Source organism: Nannospalax galili, unplaced genomic scaffold (assembly GCF_000622305.1).
Source record: "Nannospalax galili isolate Female #2095 unplaced genomic scaffold, S.galili_v1.0 scaffold1630, whole genome shotgun sequence".
Taxonomy (NCBI): Eukaryota; Metazoa; Chordata; class Mammalia; order Rodentia; family Spalacidae; genus Nannospalax; species Nannospalax galili.
The window spans coordinates 156,674-172,343 of record NW_008327325.1 but is presented as its reverse complement, the minus strand read 5'-3'; the positions used below and the strand labels follow the sequence as shown (position 1 = coordinate 172,343).

Below are 15,670 nucleotides of genomic sequence, written 5' to 3'. Positions count from 1 at the left end.
GGCTCTCAAAGTCTCTTTTAAAAGTCAACTGTGGGATCTTGCAAAATAAAAAACAAGCGCTGTCTTATTTCAAAAGGGAAGAATTGGGCAACTTGAACAAAACCTAAGTCCAGCAAAGCAGCTCAAGGCTGAACAACTGGGATTCACTCATAATCTTCTGGGCACCAAAGGACTTGGGCAGCGTCACTTCTCTGGCTCTGCTGCCCACAGCACACACAGCTTGTCTGGCAGGCTCTGGCTGGCTCTACTCCAGACCTGCTGCTATCCTTGGTGATTCAATCATCCTGGCATCTCCCATTACCTGGGGTCTCCACCGAAACTGAGGCTATACCTTCACCAATTGGCTCTTCTGGCCTCTCAGGGTGCAGAGCCTCAGCTGCTCTCTGTGTCCCCTTCATGCTTTCAATGCCAGAACCATTGAAGAGACTCTTACACATTACCAAGGCCTGCTTCCAGGTTGAGATGGAGGCTCAGGTCTCCTCTGGACCATAGCTTCTTTGTGCTGACACTGAGGAAATACTTCCCAGAAGATTTTGCCATAGTGATGCTGGTCTTTTGTCACAGCTTATTTTTCAGCCCCAGCTAACCAGCATCATTTGTCTTAGTAAAGCAAAGTGGTTCAGTGGGTCTGGTCTCTTAATCACAGCCGATTCTTCAGCTCCAGCTGACCAGAAACCACAGATTCTCAATTCAAAATCTCACACAAAGATCCCTGATAATCTTTGCTTTGCTTTGAAGCTTCACAAACCAGGCCCCTATCATCTACACCTCTTTCAGCAGAATTGTTCCAAGTTCCACAGCAACAGCTCATTAAGTTCTAAGTACTCAATGGCTTTTCCAGGCCAGAGTTCCAAAGGCTTCCACAATCTTCCCCAAAACAATTGGGTTAGATCTGTCACAGCAATAGCTCACTCTCTGGTACCAATTTCTGTTCTAGCTTGCCTTCAATTGCTATGACAAAACACTCTGACCAATACTAAATTGAGAAAGAAAGGGTTTATTTAGCTTACATCCCCTGATCACTATACATCACTGAGGGAGCCCAAGGTAGGTACTCAGGGCAGGAACCTCGAAGCAGGAGCTGAAGCACAGGCCATGGAGGACTGTTGCTTACTGGCTTAGTCCCCTCACCCATGCTCAGTCTGCTTTCTTATACAACACAGGCCCACCTGCCCAACAATCAACATATCACTCAATAATCAAGAAAATGCCTCATAGACATGGTTACAGACCAGTCCAAAGGAGGAAATTCCTCAATTGAGATTCCTTCTACCCAGAGGTGTTAAATTGACAAGCTATCCAACACACTCCTGTTGACCCTTCACATTCCACCCTCTTCCAACCTTCTAAGTCTCTGAGCCGTGACCACTAAAATCTGTTCTCCAGTTTTAAAGTTTTGCTTTTTCCAAAATGGGTAAATGTTCTGGTCTATTTTTGGTTATTGTAATGAAATACCTAAGGCTGAGTAATGTTACAAGAAAAGAGATTTGTTTGGCTCATAGTTCTGGAGACTTAAGGATTGGCACTGGCATCAACTCAACTCTGGTGAATACTTTATGGTGAACAATATTACAATGGTGGGAGCAAGTGCTAGAAGGAGAGGTATCTGCAGGCAGGAAGCCAGAGTGAGGGACATGCTAGGGTTGCATATTCACATTCACATTCTTCACTCTCTCTCTTTTCCAGTGTTCCGGTGTTGTGGATTGAACTAAGGTTGCATGTGCTAAGCAAGAATTCTCCCATTGACCTTAAGCCCTGGCCCCCACACTTTTATTTATTTATTTATTTTTGTCTTTTTGAGACAGGGTCTCCCTGTAGCCCCAGCTGTCCTGGAACTCACTATGTAGGCCAGGCTGGCCTCGAACTCACAGAGATCTGCCTGCCTCTGGCTCCCAAGTGCTGGGATTAAAGGTGTGCACCACCATGCCCCAAACTTTTCTTTTAAAATAATTCTTTCTTGAGAACTAACTGGGGTTCCATGACAGTTACATAAATGTGTGTCCTCCCAAAGCTTTCAGTCCTCCTGAATGATCTGAGGACTCCCACTAGACCCCACCTTTTATTAAAGTTCCTTCCATCCCAACATCACACGGAGGGCAAAGTTTCTGCTACAGGAAGCCTTGAGGACACACTTAGACCATATCAAACTATAGCAAATGGAATCACACACTATACAACTTTAGGACTGGCTTTCACCCTTCAGTTTGCATAATTACTTAGAGAGTCATTCAGGCTGTTCATTCCTGCATAATAGCCCGTGGTGGCTATGCTTGACTGTTTACTGACTGAAGGGCACCTGAGTGTTTCTACTTTCTCTGATGAGCACAAATAAAGCTTCTACAGGTTTTTATCTTTCAGGTGTAAATACTCAGTGTGCTGGACAGCTTTAGTGTCAACTTGACACACCTGCGTTGAGGGAGCCTCAATTGGGAAATTGCCTTCATTGGACTGGGCTGTGGCCATGTCTGTGGGGCATTTTCTTGATTGTTGAGTGATGTGGGAGGGCCCAGCCTACTGTGGGTAGTGCCACCCCTGGGCAGGTGGTCCTGTGTTGGATGAGAGAGAAGGATGAGCAGAGTTCCTCCATGGCTTCAGCTCCTGCCTCTAGGTTCCTGCCCTGAGTTCCTACCTTGGGCTCCCAGATGAACTGTGACCCAGGATATGTAAGCTAAATAAACCCTTTCCTCCCCAAGTTGGCATTGGTCAGAGTGTTTTGTCATAGCAATGGAGAAACAAACTAGGACACTCATGAATGCAATTTCTAGGTTATGTGATAATTACATACTTAGTTTTTTTGTTTTTTTTTTCTTTTTGGTCTTTTTGAAGCAGGGTCTCCCTGTAGCCCCAGCTGGCCTTGAACTCACAGAGATCTGCCTGCCCCTGCCTCCCAAGTGCTGGGACTACAGGCGTGCACCGCCATACCCAGCTTAATTAGTTAAAAAAAAAACTGCCAGGGCTAGAGAGATGGCTTAGTGGTTAAGAGCACTGGCTGCTCTTGCAGAGGACCTGGGTTTGATGCCCAGTACCCACATGACAGCTAACAACTATGACTCCAGTTCCTGGGGATCTGAAGCCCTCTTCTGACCTCTACAGGCATTGTATGACACAAGTACATTTACATGCAGGCAATACCTTCATACATGTAAAATAAAAGTAGATTTTATTTTTTTGGTCTTTTTGAGACAGGGTCTTCCTGTAGCCCCAACTAGTCTGGAACCATGTAGACCAGGCTGGCCTTGAACTCAGAGATCTGCCTGCCTCTATCTCCCAAGTGCTGGGATTAAAGGTGTGAGACACCTCACCTGACAAAAATATATATATATTAAAAAAAACCCTCAAAATACTAGCCTTGACAATATTTAGGATTGTGTTTTTATTTTAGCTGGTCTAAAAGGTGTATGGTGTTAGGTCATTGTGGTTTTAATTAGCATTTTTCTAGTGGATAATGAAATTAGTCATCTCTGTTTGCCACCTATTTATTCTCTTCTGTGAAATGCTTCATATCTTTTGCCCACAATATAGTTGGATTTGAAAAACATTGCTATCCTTTGTTGGATATGTGGTTTGCAAATATTTTCTCCCATTCTATGTGTATAAAAAAACTTCTGCTAGAGTCTGGAGAGATGGCTCAGCATTTAAGAATACTTGCTGCTCTTGCAGAAGACCTAGGTTCAATTCCTAGCACCCACAAGGTGGCTCTGTCACCCTATCCTGGCCTCCATGGCTACTGAACACACCATGTACACACACATACAGATAAAACATACACATAAAATAAAACCTAAAAAAATACCTCTTGATAGAAATTACATTAACCCTATAGGTCAATTCAGGGAAAACTAATACCAACTAAGATACTGACTTTCCTACTCTGAGTTTGGTATGCTGGTCCATTTAGGTCTCTGTTGGTTTCTTTGTGTTGTACAGTTTGTTTTGAGTCAGAGTCTCACTACGTAGCCTTGGCTGTCCTGGAACTCACTGTGTAGACGAGGTTGACCTTGAACTAACAGATCTTCCTGCCTCTGCCTTCCCAGGCAGGGTCACCACACCCAGCAATGTTGTACAATTTTTAGCACACAGTGCTTATAGACCTGTTATGCTAAGTTTATAGCTGAGTATTTTCTTTAATGAGATCATAAATGTATTGTTTTTCATTTTGGTTTCTCTATCTCCCACATTGGTATAGAAAAGCAGTTGTTGGTTGTATACTGATCATACGTTTTACAACCTTGCTGAACTCAGCACAAGAGTCTTGAAAGGATGGGTGGAGGCTGGGTAAACAGATGTGGCAATGCAGCAAGCAGCCACAGTGACTACCCCATTTGGTGCTAGACTCAGACGTAATTACCCAAGCTTGCAGCTGGTGAAGAGCAGGGTCCCCAATCCAGGGCCCTGAATCCCAAGTCCAAGGCAGCACCAGGCCAGAGAGGGAGGCCGTTAGGGGCCAGGTCTCTATGGAAGGGACTTAGAACAGTGGAGGGCAAATAGTAGGGGTGAGACAGACAGAGGAGGTAGGAGACAGATATGAAAGGAGAGGATGGCAAGGGCCATAGGCCTTATCACGGGTCTCAGAATGGGACTGTCCTTTTTCAAGGCATCACCAGGGTTTGTTCCTTACTAGGCAGGACTTCACCATCAAATGGGAGACTCCATCTGACATGCACACAGCCCCACTAAAAACACATCAAAGGCTGGAACCACAATAAATTTGTTCAGACATTGTATGGCTGACAGTTCAGGCCCATCCACTATTGAAAATAAACTGTAGGAACACTGGAAGGCAGAGAGCAGCCTAGGCTACACAAGTGAGACCCTGCTTCAGAAAAACCTGGCTAGTTCCCCACTCCTCCAACAGGAAGAGTTCCTGCCCCACCAGTCTGCCATTTCTCTATACTTGTCTGAACAGGACCTTTGGCACACTGAGCTTCTCTTGAACCAGACGGAGCCCAGTGTCAGATGACTCCAGTCAGCTGTTTGAGCCCAGAGTCAGGTGATTCCTGTTCTGTCTGCCAGGCCTGTACTTCCTACAAACAGAAACCAACCCGCCCACCAGTTCGGCCCAGCTGTTTCTCAGGTGCAAAGGCAGATTAAAGAGTGGGGCGGGGGGCTGCCACCCTCCTCTTCCTTCACCCCGCCTCTTCTTTCAGGAGGGATTGGAATGGATTGGAGGAAGCCCAAACTGAACGCAACCTCCTCCTCCAGGCTGGCCTCTGGCCTTTCACGGCATTTTAAGACAAGAATTTGAAGACTTTTCAGGAAATGCAAACTTTGCTAAGGTAAAGACCGCCTTCCTGCACCCACTGCTGTGGACGTGTCTACGGTGCGGGCCACACAGGCAAAACTGACTTTCGCGGAAGGGAATTCTATTCCTTCGTTTCCACTTTGGCCTCTGTCGGAGGTCAATCCTGACTCCTCCTTCCAATTTATCCTTGGGGCGGGGACTGACCAGACCACTCCGCCCCTCCCAGGCTTCTCACGCTCGCACCCGTGCTGGGCCCTCTAAGTGCGCCGGGCGGCCTGCAGACTGCAGGGATGGCTGAGACAACGGGGGACTGGCTGGAGACCTCCTGGGACAGGCCGGGGACAGTGGGGACCGACGGGGACGCGCTGTTAGGCCCCCGCACCTACGCGCGCCGCTGGGTTTTTCTGCTGGTTGTCAGTCTCCTGAGCTGCTCCAACGCTATGGTACCAGGGCGCTGGGGCGGGCTGGCCGGCGGTGTGGACCGCTTCGCGGGGCTTCACTTTCCCGCACCCCAGCGTCCGCGTGTTCTTGCTCAATTGCGGGACCGACCCCTTTGTCTTCCAGCCCAGGAGGCTGCTGGAGGAAGGAGCAAGTGTCTGTCGTGCCTGGGACTGACCAGCCAGGGAAAAGGGTCTGTTTTACAGGTCTCAGCTCTGCAACCTACTGCTTCTGGGACTCGGGGGCCTAGGATCCCCCTCTCTCCATCGTATCAGACACAAGTGGGCTGCGGTGATTCTTCCTCCATAGGCACCGGGTCCACAGGCACCTGCGTATACTTGAGTGGAGGGAGTGCGTGGAGCTTCTGTCTGACTCTCAGGGAGACAGTGGATCAATCCTACACCTTCCTGGTGCTGTGTCTCCCTAGTGCATGTGAAGGAAACTTTTGGTATGGGGCCAGGAATAGGCAGCATTTGGGTCATGCAGCTATAGGTGGTGGTAACTGACTGCAGCCCAGGGAATGCCAAGCTGATGGGACCAGGAAGAAGCACAGGTCTCCCTGTGGATGGTTTCCATTGCCCACTGGCACTACATTGCACTGATTACCATGGCCTTTCAGCTGTGAACAAAGATGGGGACGTAAGTGCTACCTGCTATGTGAGCTGGGACTATAGCAGTTGCAGTGATTCCAGAAACCTTTCTGCCTGTAACTGCCTGGGCAAGCTGGGACTTGCTGCTATGGCTTGGCTCACAGGTCTCCTTGTCTTGGGCAACATAATTGGTTTTGAGTGGATGTTTGAGGATGGAGATATATATATATATCCTCAACCTCAAGTAGCTTCTATGGATCTGGGAAGTTCCTGGGACAATTGGGTGTTGACATACTGTTATTATGGGGCAAACAGAATGGGCTTCAGGGTTCTGAGAGAGCAGCAGTGAGGGGCAGGCACAGCAGAGTTTGGGATGAGGCCAAGAGATGTGTTTTGCACAAGGGCTATGTGACTGCCACCATACAGCCAAAGGGATACCAGGGGTTGAGCCAGGATAAGGCTGAGAATTGGTTGAAGGTGTTCTTGTATGGTGGATGAGTTGGATGGATTTTCTTCCCTACACCTATTGGCTTACACATGGCTAGACACATCTCTGCTCCTTTGTTTGCAGGCCACAACTCTGGGAAGTACAAGGACAAAACTGAGACTTGTGAGGTGGGCTTTGTTCCTTTGGTTCAGCACAGCAGGTTCTGTAAACATACCTGGCCACGGCTGGGTGTGGTGGCGCACGCCTTTAATCCCAGCACTCGGGAGGCAGAGGCAGGCGGATCTCTGAGTTCAAGGCCAGTCTGGTCTACATAGTGAGTTCCAGGCCAGCTGGGACTACAGGGAGACCCTGTCTCAAAAAGACCAAAAAAAAAAAAAAAAAAAAAAAAAAAAAAAAAAAACCCAAAACATACCTGGCCTCCTGTGTGCTCTGTCAGGCCAGGCCAGGCAGGAGGCAACTGGACCTGCGTGGAGTGCTTTCTGAGCCTGGGAGATCTGTTCCTTGTACTTTCTTGAGGGGAAAAAAGGAAGAAAATGCAGCTGTTGCCAAGCTTGGTGTTTCCTGAGGGGAAGCCTGTCATTCTCTGCTCAGCTGTGGAGGGTGTGGCCTGGACCTCTGTCACCCTGAGGAGGACTCTTCAGAACTTTGATTTGAGACACACCCTGTTTGAGTTGCACATCCATCCTCTTTTCTGTGTTAAATCTTGGTTGCCCACTTGCCCCTTCCCCTCACCTTCAACACAGTGCCTCCCAGACAGGGGGCACCCCCCCTGCCCCCACTGACCGCTTTCAGCCTCCTCAGAGGCTCAGGCCAATCGTAGTGGGGTTGATGGTCCTGCAGACTCAGGCCAGGTGATTGGCCTCTGTATCTGCTACCAGGCTGGTCCATGATCCACTGCTTGACAGGCTGTGGACTCTGGGTGCTCTCCTGGAGCATGACAGGGTGAGGAGCATCCCTAGCAGTATGATCCAGAGCTTCTAGTAAGCAGTATCCCCACAGCCTTTACAGATATGCCCATACTCCTGCTCCTCTCCTGGGCTAGATGGAGATCATAGGTTCCAGCCAGGGCTGAGGGCTCGGTGATGTCTGAAGCCCTGGGGTTCATTTCTGTGTATCCCGTAGGTGTGGCTCAGCTTTGCACCTGTAGCAGACATTATCGCCCAGCACTTCTTCCTGTCCATGGACCAAGTCAACTGGCTGTCACTGGTCTACCTCGTGGTGGCTGTCCCTTTTGGCATGTCAGCCATCTGGGTCCTGGACTCCGTTGGACTCCGTGGAGCGGTAAGTTAGACCTCATTCCATACCTGCTTAGGATAGATGGGACCCTTTGCCTTTGGATGGAGAAACATGCTCTCTTCTCTAGACTAACGTCCACCAGTCCCATTGGCTGGGTCCCCCAGGCATAGCAGCTGGGAGGGGGAAGCTATATATTTGGGTATCCCTGTAGGATGGGGATAGGCATCTAGAGACATAGGGATGGCACACAATTTTCTGACTGTCCATCTCTGCAGACTATCCTGGGTGCATGGTTGAACTTTGCTGGGAGTATGCTACGTGCCCTGCCCTGCATTACTGTCAGGATCCCTAATCCCTTTGCCTTCCTCATGAGTGGTCAGACCCTCTGTGCCGTGGCCCAGACCCTGGTCGTCTCCTCTCCAGCCAAGTTGGCTGCCTTGTGGTTCCCAGAGCACCAGCGAGCCACAGCTAACATGATCAGCACCATGTGTGAGTTCTGGAATAGGGCCTCTGCCACCTGGCCTCAGCCCTCAGCTGGGTCCGTGTCTGCTGCTCCTGAGCTTAGACCAAGGCTAAGGTGCCTAAGCCAAGAAGGCTTCCCCAAAGGACTGGGGTGAGGACTGCCACAGCTGAGCTGACACAGCTCTTTGTTCACCCAGCAAATCCCCTGGGCATCCTTGTGGCTAATGTGCTGTCACCTGCCCTGGTCAAGAAGGCAGAGGATATTCCTATGATGGTGAGGGGCTAATAAGGATTTTGCATGTGCCATGTGTGCTGTGTGTGCTTGAGCTTATACATATACTTCTGTATGGTACATATAGTGCATATACCTGTGTGTGGTGTGTGTGTATATATATATATATATACACATCTGTGTACCTATACCTATTGGTATGGCATACCTGGGTGTATTAGCATGACCTCCTCATGAGAGAGTGACTCTGAAGCCCTGGGAGGATGGGCTGGTGTTATAAAGGAGGGAGTAATCCTTTAGTGGGTATTCTAAAAACTGGGTTCTGCCTATAGCCACCTAGAACAGCTGAGGGTGGAGTGGAACAGTCTCCCACAGGCCTTGAGTTCACTAACTCTGAAGATTGAAGGAAGCTGGTAGCCAGTAAGGGGGGCAGAGCAGACTGAGGCATGTGGGGGCACATGTGTCTGCATGGCCTCTTTGTGATACCTATATTCTCTACCTAGCTTGGCATCTACATTGCCCCTGCTGCCCTTGCCTGCCTTCTGGCTACTGCCTGCATCTGGGAGAGTGTGCCCCCTTCCCCACCCTCTGTAGGAGCCGCCAGTTCTACCTCAGAGAACTTCCTCCGTGGGCTCAAACTGGTGGGTGCTGTGAATTCTGGGGGCAAAGAAACCACGGCCAGAAGCCTGCTGGGGCTCCCTAGTTGAGAGATGCCTTTCCCTTCAGCTCATGCAGAACAAGGCCTATGTCATCCTGGCTATATGCTTTGGCGGAGGCATCGGTGTCTTCTCCAGCTTCTCAGCTCTTCTGGAGCAGATCCTTTGTGCTAACGGCTACTCCAATGTGAGTTGCAGTCCTGTCTGTAAAAGAGGCTCTGCCTCTGCCTGGGTTATCTACTGCTTCTGAGCAGTCAGTGTCCACCCATAATGAGGATGAGATCAACATCCTCTGGTGGAGGTGGCAGATGTATGGCTACTCATACATCTTTGGGTCATGTCCTTTGCCTCCTGGCATAATGCTGGGTATGGGTCTACTCATGGCATATAGGAACGTACCCAGGGCCTGTGGGGGTGTTTGTAGTGGTGGTCCTTTCCCTTTAATGGAATGCAGGAAGTCCACCCTGGGAAGCTGCTGAGAGAGTGGGCCTATAGCCTGGGCCTCTGGAACTGCCCTGGTGATGACCTATGCCCTGAACAGCCCTGCTCTCGAAAATGCCTAGCTTCCCCTCCCAACTTCAGGAGTTCTCAGGCCTCTGTGGGGCTCTCTTCATCGTGTTTGGGATCCTGGGGGCACTGATTCTGGGCCTATATGTGGATCGGACCAAGCACTTCACCGAGGCCACCAAGATAGGCCTCTGTCTGACCTCCATGACCTTTGTGGCCTTTGCCCTGGTGAGAATCCCCAAGAACAAAGATTAGTCTGCTCAGGATGGAGGGATACCCTAGCGGGTGGGTGGGTGAGGCCTAACAGGGACAGTGATGGTTTGGCAAGAGCAGTTGCCTTAGTCTTGGGCCTGGCCTCTGCCTGCAGTAGCCCTTGGTGGGACTAGGCTTTACTGCCACACTCCATGCCACCCAGTCCGGGAGTTCATGGGGCAGGCAGCATGCCTCACTGCCACCTCTGTTCCATCCTTCCCTCTGCCCTTTGGCTTCCAGGTGTCTCAACTGCAGGGACAGACCCTTGCACTGGCTGCCATCTGCTCTCTGCTTGGGCTGTTTGGCTTCTCAGTGGCACCTGTGGCCCTGGAGCTGGCAGTTGAGTGCTCATTTCCTGTTGGCGAGGGTGCCTCTGCGGGCTTGGTCTTTGCCCTGGGGTGAGTGTCCCTCTGCACTGGCCACCTCTCCCAGGGTATGGGGCCCTCCCTTCCATTCTGCCCGGGACACATGACCCAGGCTCCTGTTCCATGAAACAAGTAACCTGCTTGCTCTGGCCAGGGCTGAGTGCACTGTATATCCAGGCAGGCCGAGGGTGTGCTCATCATGCTCTTATTGACGGCACTGACTGTGCAGCGCACGGGGCCATCCTTTTCCACCTGCCGACAGGGTGAGGACCCTCTGGACTGGACAGGTAAGTGTCTATGCCCAGGCCTTGGGCCCAGAGAACCAAGGCCAGGAAGTTAGGACTGCGAGGCCTGGCCAGTCAAGGATCCTTGCTCTTGTTGCTCTTTACTCTCCTTGGTGCGTGGGCACCTTGTGGTTGTGGTCAGGTTCCTGATTCAGCTGATGAATGTGGCCCCCAAAAAACATGACAAAAATGTGCATAAGTACTCCACCTCCATGTGAGGCATTTTTTTAAAGCCAGGAAAACAGGACGGGCAGAGATCTTAAGAGGGAAAAGGAGAGCAAGAGACAAGGATAGAGGGAGATACATAGAAACAGAGACAGGGACAGACAGTGAGAGACAGGGACAAAGAGAGTCTATCCAGAGATGGAGTGGGTAAACAGGAGGGACAGAGATACAGAGTCAGGGTGGGGGGGGGAGAGGGGAGAAAGAGGCGAGAAACAGAGACAGGAACAGAGAGCAGGACAGTTGCAGAAAGAGATTCTGAGCTAAAGTGGGTAGAGACCAGTATGGTGGGTGTGGTACACCTATATCCCGGTTTTCCTAATAGCTGAGCTTTAATATTAGCACCTGGATCTGGGAACTTCCTTAGGGCTGCTGAGAGGTTCAGACCAGGGCTGTTTACAGGCTTCTCTGTGGTAAATGGTCACTGGGGTCAGCTGGGTTAGATATATCCAGGTTTGTCTATGGTGAGAGTTTGGGGTTCTAAGCTGCCTGGGTGGTTGTGGGACAGGGCTGTGCTTATGTTCCCAGTGTCCCTGCTGCTGCTGGCTGGCTTATGTACGCTCTTCACGTGTGTCATGGTGCTCTTCTTCCACACTCCATACCGACGCCTGGAGGCTGAATCTGGAAGACCCCCTTCACCCAGGATGTGTACCAGGGAGCCAGGGACAGTGAACCCTACCCCAAGGCCATTCCTTGAAACTCCTGGCTTGGAACCTCCAGCTGGGTTCCTTCAGGAAGTTCCTGACCCTGCTTCTTTCCCAAAAGAGCACCCAAAATGGGCAGAGGCTATGACCAGGAACATCCAGTAAAGCAGAGGCAGGAAAGACAGGCTAGGGTCTCCTTAATGGTGCCAGCCATGCTAAGAGATTCAGTAGGGACTCCAAGTCCTTAGCACACCCAGGGTATGGCAGGATAGCCTTTTGGTCCTCAGGCAGACTATGACTCAAGTGGGAACAACTGGTGTTGTGTGGATACTGATCAGGCAAGTTGGACCCTGACCAAGCCAGACCTAGGGCCTGTGCAGGAGCAACGGGAGTGAGTGGGGCCCTCCTGGTACAAGATTGAAGGGGTCCTGAGGGCCATGACATGGCCAGTCTGGATTGAACAGGTGTAGAAGCACCTTGTCTCTACTGTGTGACTAGATACTGAGCCTGATACTAGGATACCACAGAGGGCAGTGGGTTGGGCTGGACTGAAGGAGGAACAGAGGGGTCACCAGTGAATGCATTCCCTGTAATGAACATTCACAAGCAAGTTTGTGGGTCTGCATTTATTGAACTGGTCACAGCCTGCAGGCCAAAGGGCAGGGAACTCATGCCTTCTCTTCCCTGGGGATGAGCACACAGCTCAGTGTTTTGTAGTCAAGGTTGCCAGCCACATCGATGAAGGCAAACTCCAGCAGATGGGTGGGGAAATCACGTCAGTAGTGGTGGGAGGGGGAGTAACAAGGTCCTTAGGCCCAGCAACCCAGGCATAGTGAATTACAGAGCACTGAACTCTATCCAGTGGGCTCCTGAGTTTTCATTTTTTTCCATGCAGGGGTGGAGAAGGACAGAGGGGCAGGCACCAGGCTGTAGGAGGAGCTGGAGAGGTATGCTAGGTGAGGTCAGGAGAGGGAGGGACAGAGGAAGCCGAAGTGGAAGATGAGGGTTAGAGGAAAGGGAGGTAGGGGTTGAGAAATAGTGTGGTGGTGGGAGGTACAAGACAAGCTGGGTCCTAGACCTGATTCCTGTTCCCCCCATCATTGAGCTGGTCAACAGCAGATGCTGTTGTAACCTCTCGGGAGAATGTTGCCCCCCCCCACTGCCAGCTGCCCCTCTGATATGCTTGGGCTTATAGAAGCCACTGGGGTGGGGTGGAGGCTGGGCAAACCCCATCTGCAGTCATCTTGTCAGCCTAGGACATCAGCAGGTGTTTGATGCTGAGAGAGGGAAAGGAGCCAGTCAGGCTGCTCTGAGGGAGAATAGACAGTTCCCACTTGTGGCTCCTCTTGTGGGAGGCCTGAGGGTAAAGTCTACTTTCTGTATCCTGCCCACCTGTCACCAAAAGTCTGGGTGCCTGCTGGTCCCTGGAGCCCATCCTGACTCATAGGGGGTATCTGATGGGATCAGAGGCAAGTGCCTGGGACACCAGAATGTTCCCTTTCCCCAATACTGTGCATAAGGGGGTCATCTGTGAAAGGGGCTTAAGGCAGCAATAGTTGGAAGGATGATGACTCTCTGGGTCATGGAGGCCCACATGGCAGGGTTGGCCTCTCCTTTATCTCAAAGGACTCTGTTCTCAGAGTCTCGGGGTGGTTATTCCAGGCCCCAGAGCTGGTGCTTAAGAGGGGTTGGGGAGGTGGGCTTGGGGTGTAGATGCTGCAGACTCTCCAGGGTGGGTTTTCCCCACACCCAAGCCAGCATTCAGTATCCCTTGTGGATGTTCCCTTTTGCCATCGGGGTCCAGCATCTTGAAGACATTTAGGATTGTCTGTGTCTGTTCATGCCCACAAAAAGGCTTTCAGAGCCCCGTCTTGTCCTAGGGTTTCAAGTACTTGGCCTCTCTATGCTATCTAAGAGTCCTGTTTCTGGGCCCCAAGAACCCCTATTGTTCACTCCTGGCAGGAACAACTAGTCTCAGATCCCCATGGACATCCCTGCCTGAATTTGGGAGCCAGGGCTCTGTGAGTGACAGAGGCCACAGATATATCTGCTAGACAGATGGGAAGTATGTTGGAACTCACAGGGTTTGTGGATTGCCAGGACAGCCTTCTGAAGAGATGAGTAAATACATATTTTTGTATGTAATATCTGGATTTCTAAGTGCTGGGAACTAACCACCTGAAGGTGGCTTTGCTGAGGGCTGTTCCAGGATGGAGCTAATCATTCAGCTTCTCCCCAAACAGGTTCAGGAATGTGGTAAAGTTGATGGACCTGAGGCCTCCTTGAGCATGGCATCCAGCTCATTATCCTTCACATTAATTTTGACTGTTGCAATTGTGAGCAGTGTTCACTGGGGAAAAACAAGTCATCCCTGAGCCCCTTCCTTGACACTGGCAGGTGACCCCAAAGAGCTGCCCATATCTGCCATTCTCCAGGGTGACCCCAGAGAAGTGCTGGGTATATGGAGACAAAGACAAGGACATGGAACAGGAGCCCTTGACCCAGGTGTAGAAGATAAAAGCTGGGGTAAATCAGTTTACCCCAAGTCCCATACTAGGGACACCATCTGTTGTGGAGGAGAGAAGAAACGACTGGGGACATGCTGAGTACTGATTTTTGTCATCAAGTATAAGGGGGGGGGGTGTAAAGAAGGAGTGTGAGCATCACACCTGGGAGCCCCTACCCCTGGGAGAAAGCATCAACTTTCCCTAGCTCCTAAGGCAGGATCAGAGGGTCCCTGCCCTCCCACCTCAGGGCCATCTGAGTAGTGTCCCATGGTGGGCAACTGAGACAGGGCTGTGTGCTAGTTGGGCTGTCCTGGAGAAGGTGGGTGTGCTGGATAGCTTTAGTGTCAACTTGACACACCTGGGTTGAGGGAGCCTCAATTGGGGAATTGCCTTCATTGGACTGGCCTGTGGCCATGTCTGTGGGGCGTTTTCTTGATTGTTGAGTGATTTGGGAGGGCCCAGACCACTGTGGGTGGTGCCACCCCTGGACAGGTGGGCCTGTGTTGGATAAGAGAGCAAGCTGAGCAGCGTTCCTCTATGGCCTGTGCTCCAGCTCCTGCTTCCCGGTTCCTGCCCTACCTTGGGCTCCCTGATGAACTGCGACCTGGGAGATATAAGATAAATAAACCCTTTCCTCCCCAAGTTTGGCATTGGTCAGAGTGTTTTGTTACAGCAATGGAGAAACAAACTAAGACAGTGGGGAAAGAGCTGATATCTGGCTTTGAGAAAATGAGTTGTTCTACCCATACCCTGTCCTGACCCCACAAGGTGGACCTGGGGGTAGGATGGTGAGCTTGCCAGCATGGTTGGGAGACAGGGCTGGCAGTGACATCTACTGGGTTGCTTCCCCACTGCAACCCCTACCCCAAACTCATCCCAGGTTCTGATCATTCTGGATATCTTCTGCCAGCTCTGAATAAGCCAGAGCTCTCCTTGAGGTGGTCATAGTATCCCCCAAATATGAGGGTGTGTTAGAAATTAGGGCTAATGCCTTTGCTTTATTTGAGAAGGAAGAAATCACACCTACCCAAGGAAGCATAAGAGTCCTTCAGGTCTCCCTTGTCAATGAAGCCATTTGGTTCTGATCCATGAGCATGAAGGCCTGGAAGTCAAGGTCAGGCTTGTTGTACTGCTGATGGCCCAGCTCCTGCCCTTGTCTCCAACCTGGCTCTGCTCCACAAAGAAGACAGGCAGCCCCAGGCCGCACGGGGCCTTCTATACCAGCTGGGTGAGAAGCTCCCAGAGAGTAACAGCACTCTCACCTCCTTCAACTCCTGGATCTGGGTCTGCTCAGAGTTGGTGAAGGTTGCCCTTTGGGTATGTAGTGCTCCTCCTTCCTTCCTTCCTTGGTTTTCCTGCAGCCTGAGGCTGCTTCCTTGGCTGAGGGCCGGGGACAGTTAGGGGAACCTTCAGGGACAAATGATTTGGGAGACTTAACTCAGAGAAGGGGAAACTGTGGTACTTGGGACCACAGGGCTTAAGCAACCTAGCATCCCCAGCTTGGGTGTTGGAGTCAGGGACTCCTAAACGCAGTAGCAGAACTTAAACTTTAGAGGGCTCAACTTTAGAGGGCTCCAGGGCAAAT

The 15,670-nt window shown here is 50.9% G+C and overlaps 2 protein-coding genes across 7 annotated transcripts; one reads left to right on the top strand and one right to left on the bottom strand.

The window, feature by feature from the left end:
- Window positions 1-4,996: 4,996 nt before the first annotated feature.
- Window positions 4,997-12,435, top strand: Slc49a3 (solute carrier family 49 member 3). 6 transcript variants are annotated; one of them, XM_008824832.3, is made up of 12 exons: window positions 4,997-5,074; window positions 5,203-5,276; window positions 5,469-5,685; window positions 7,841-7,999; window positions 8,230-8,443; window positions 8,614-8,690; window positions 9,152-9,289; window positions 9,375-9,491; window positions 9,887-10,039; window positions 10,304-10,461; window positions 10,606-10,715; window positions 11,463-12,435. In XM_008824832.3, the coding sequence occupies exons 2-12, from the start codon at window positions 5,260-5,262 to the stop codon at window positions 11,741-11,743; spliced, it is 1,641 nt and encodes a 546-aa protein (XP_008823054.1). In that variant the 5' UTR covers window positions 4,997-5,074; window positions 5,203-5,259; the 3' UTR covers window positions 11,744-12,435. The 6 variants fall into 6 exon arrangements, with proteins under 6 accessions (XP_008823054.1, XP_029413951.1, XP_017651609.1 ...); XM_029558091.1 differs by having other exon boundaries at window positions 11,443-11,740; XM_017795639.2 differs by lacking the exon at window positions 4,997-5,074 and having other exon boundaries at window positions 5,084-5,276.
- Window positions 12,219-15,482, bottom strand: Myl5 (myosin light chain 5; the record flags this gene model as incomplete). The annotated part of the gene is given in 7 exon segments (XM_029556491.1): window positions 12,219-12,327; window positions 12,502-12,517; window positions 13,820-13,844; window positions 13,847-13,903; window positions 15,113-15,163; window positions 15,166-15,187; window positions 15,348-15,482. Coding segments are annotated over 7 exon segments (387 nt in total), but the record flags the coding sequence as incomplete, so codon positions are not given.
- Window positions 15,483-15,670: the final 188 nt, after the last annotated feature.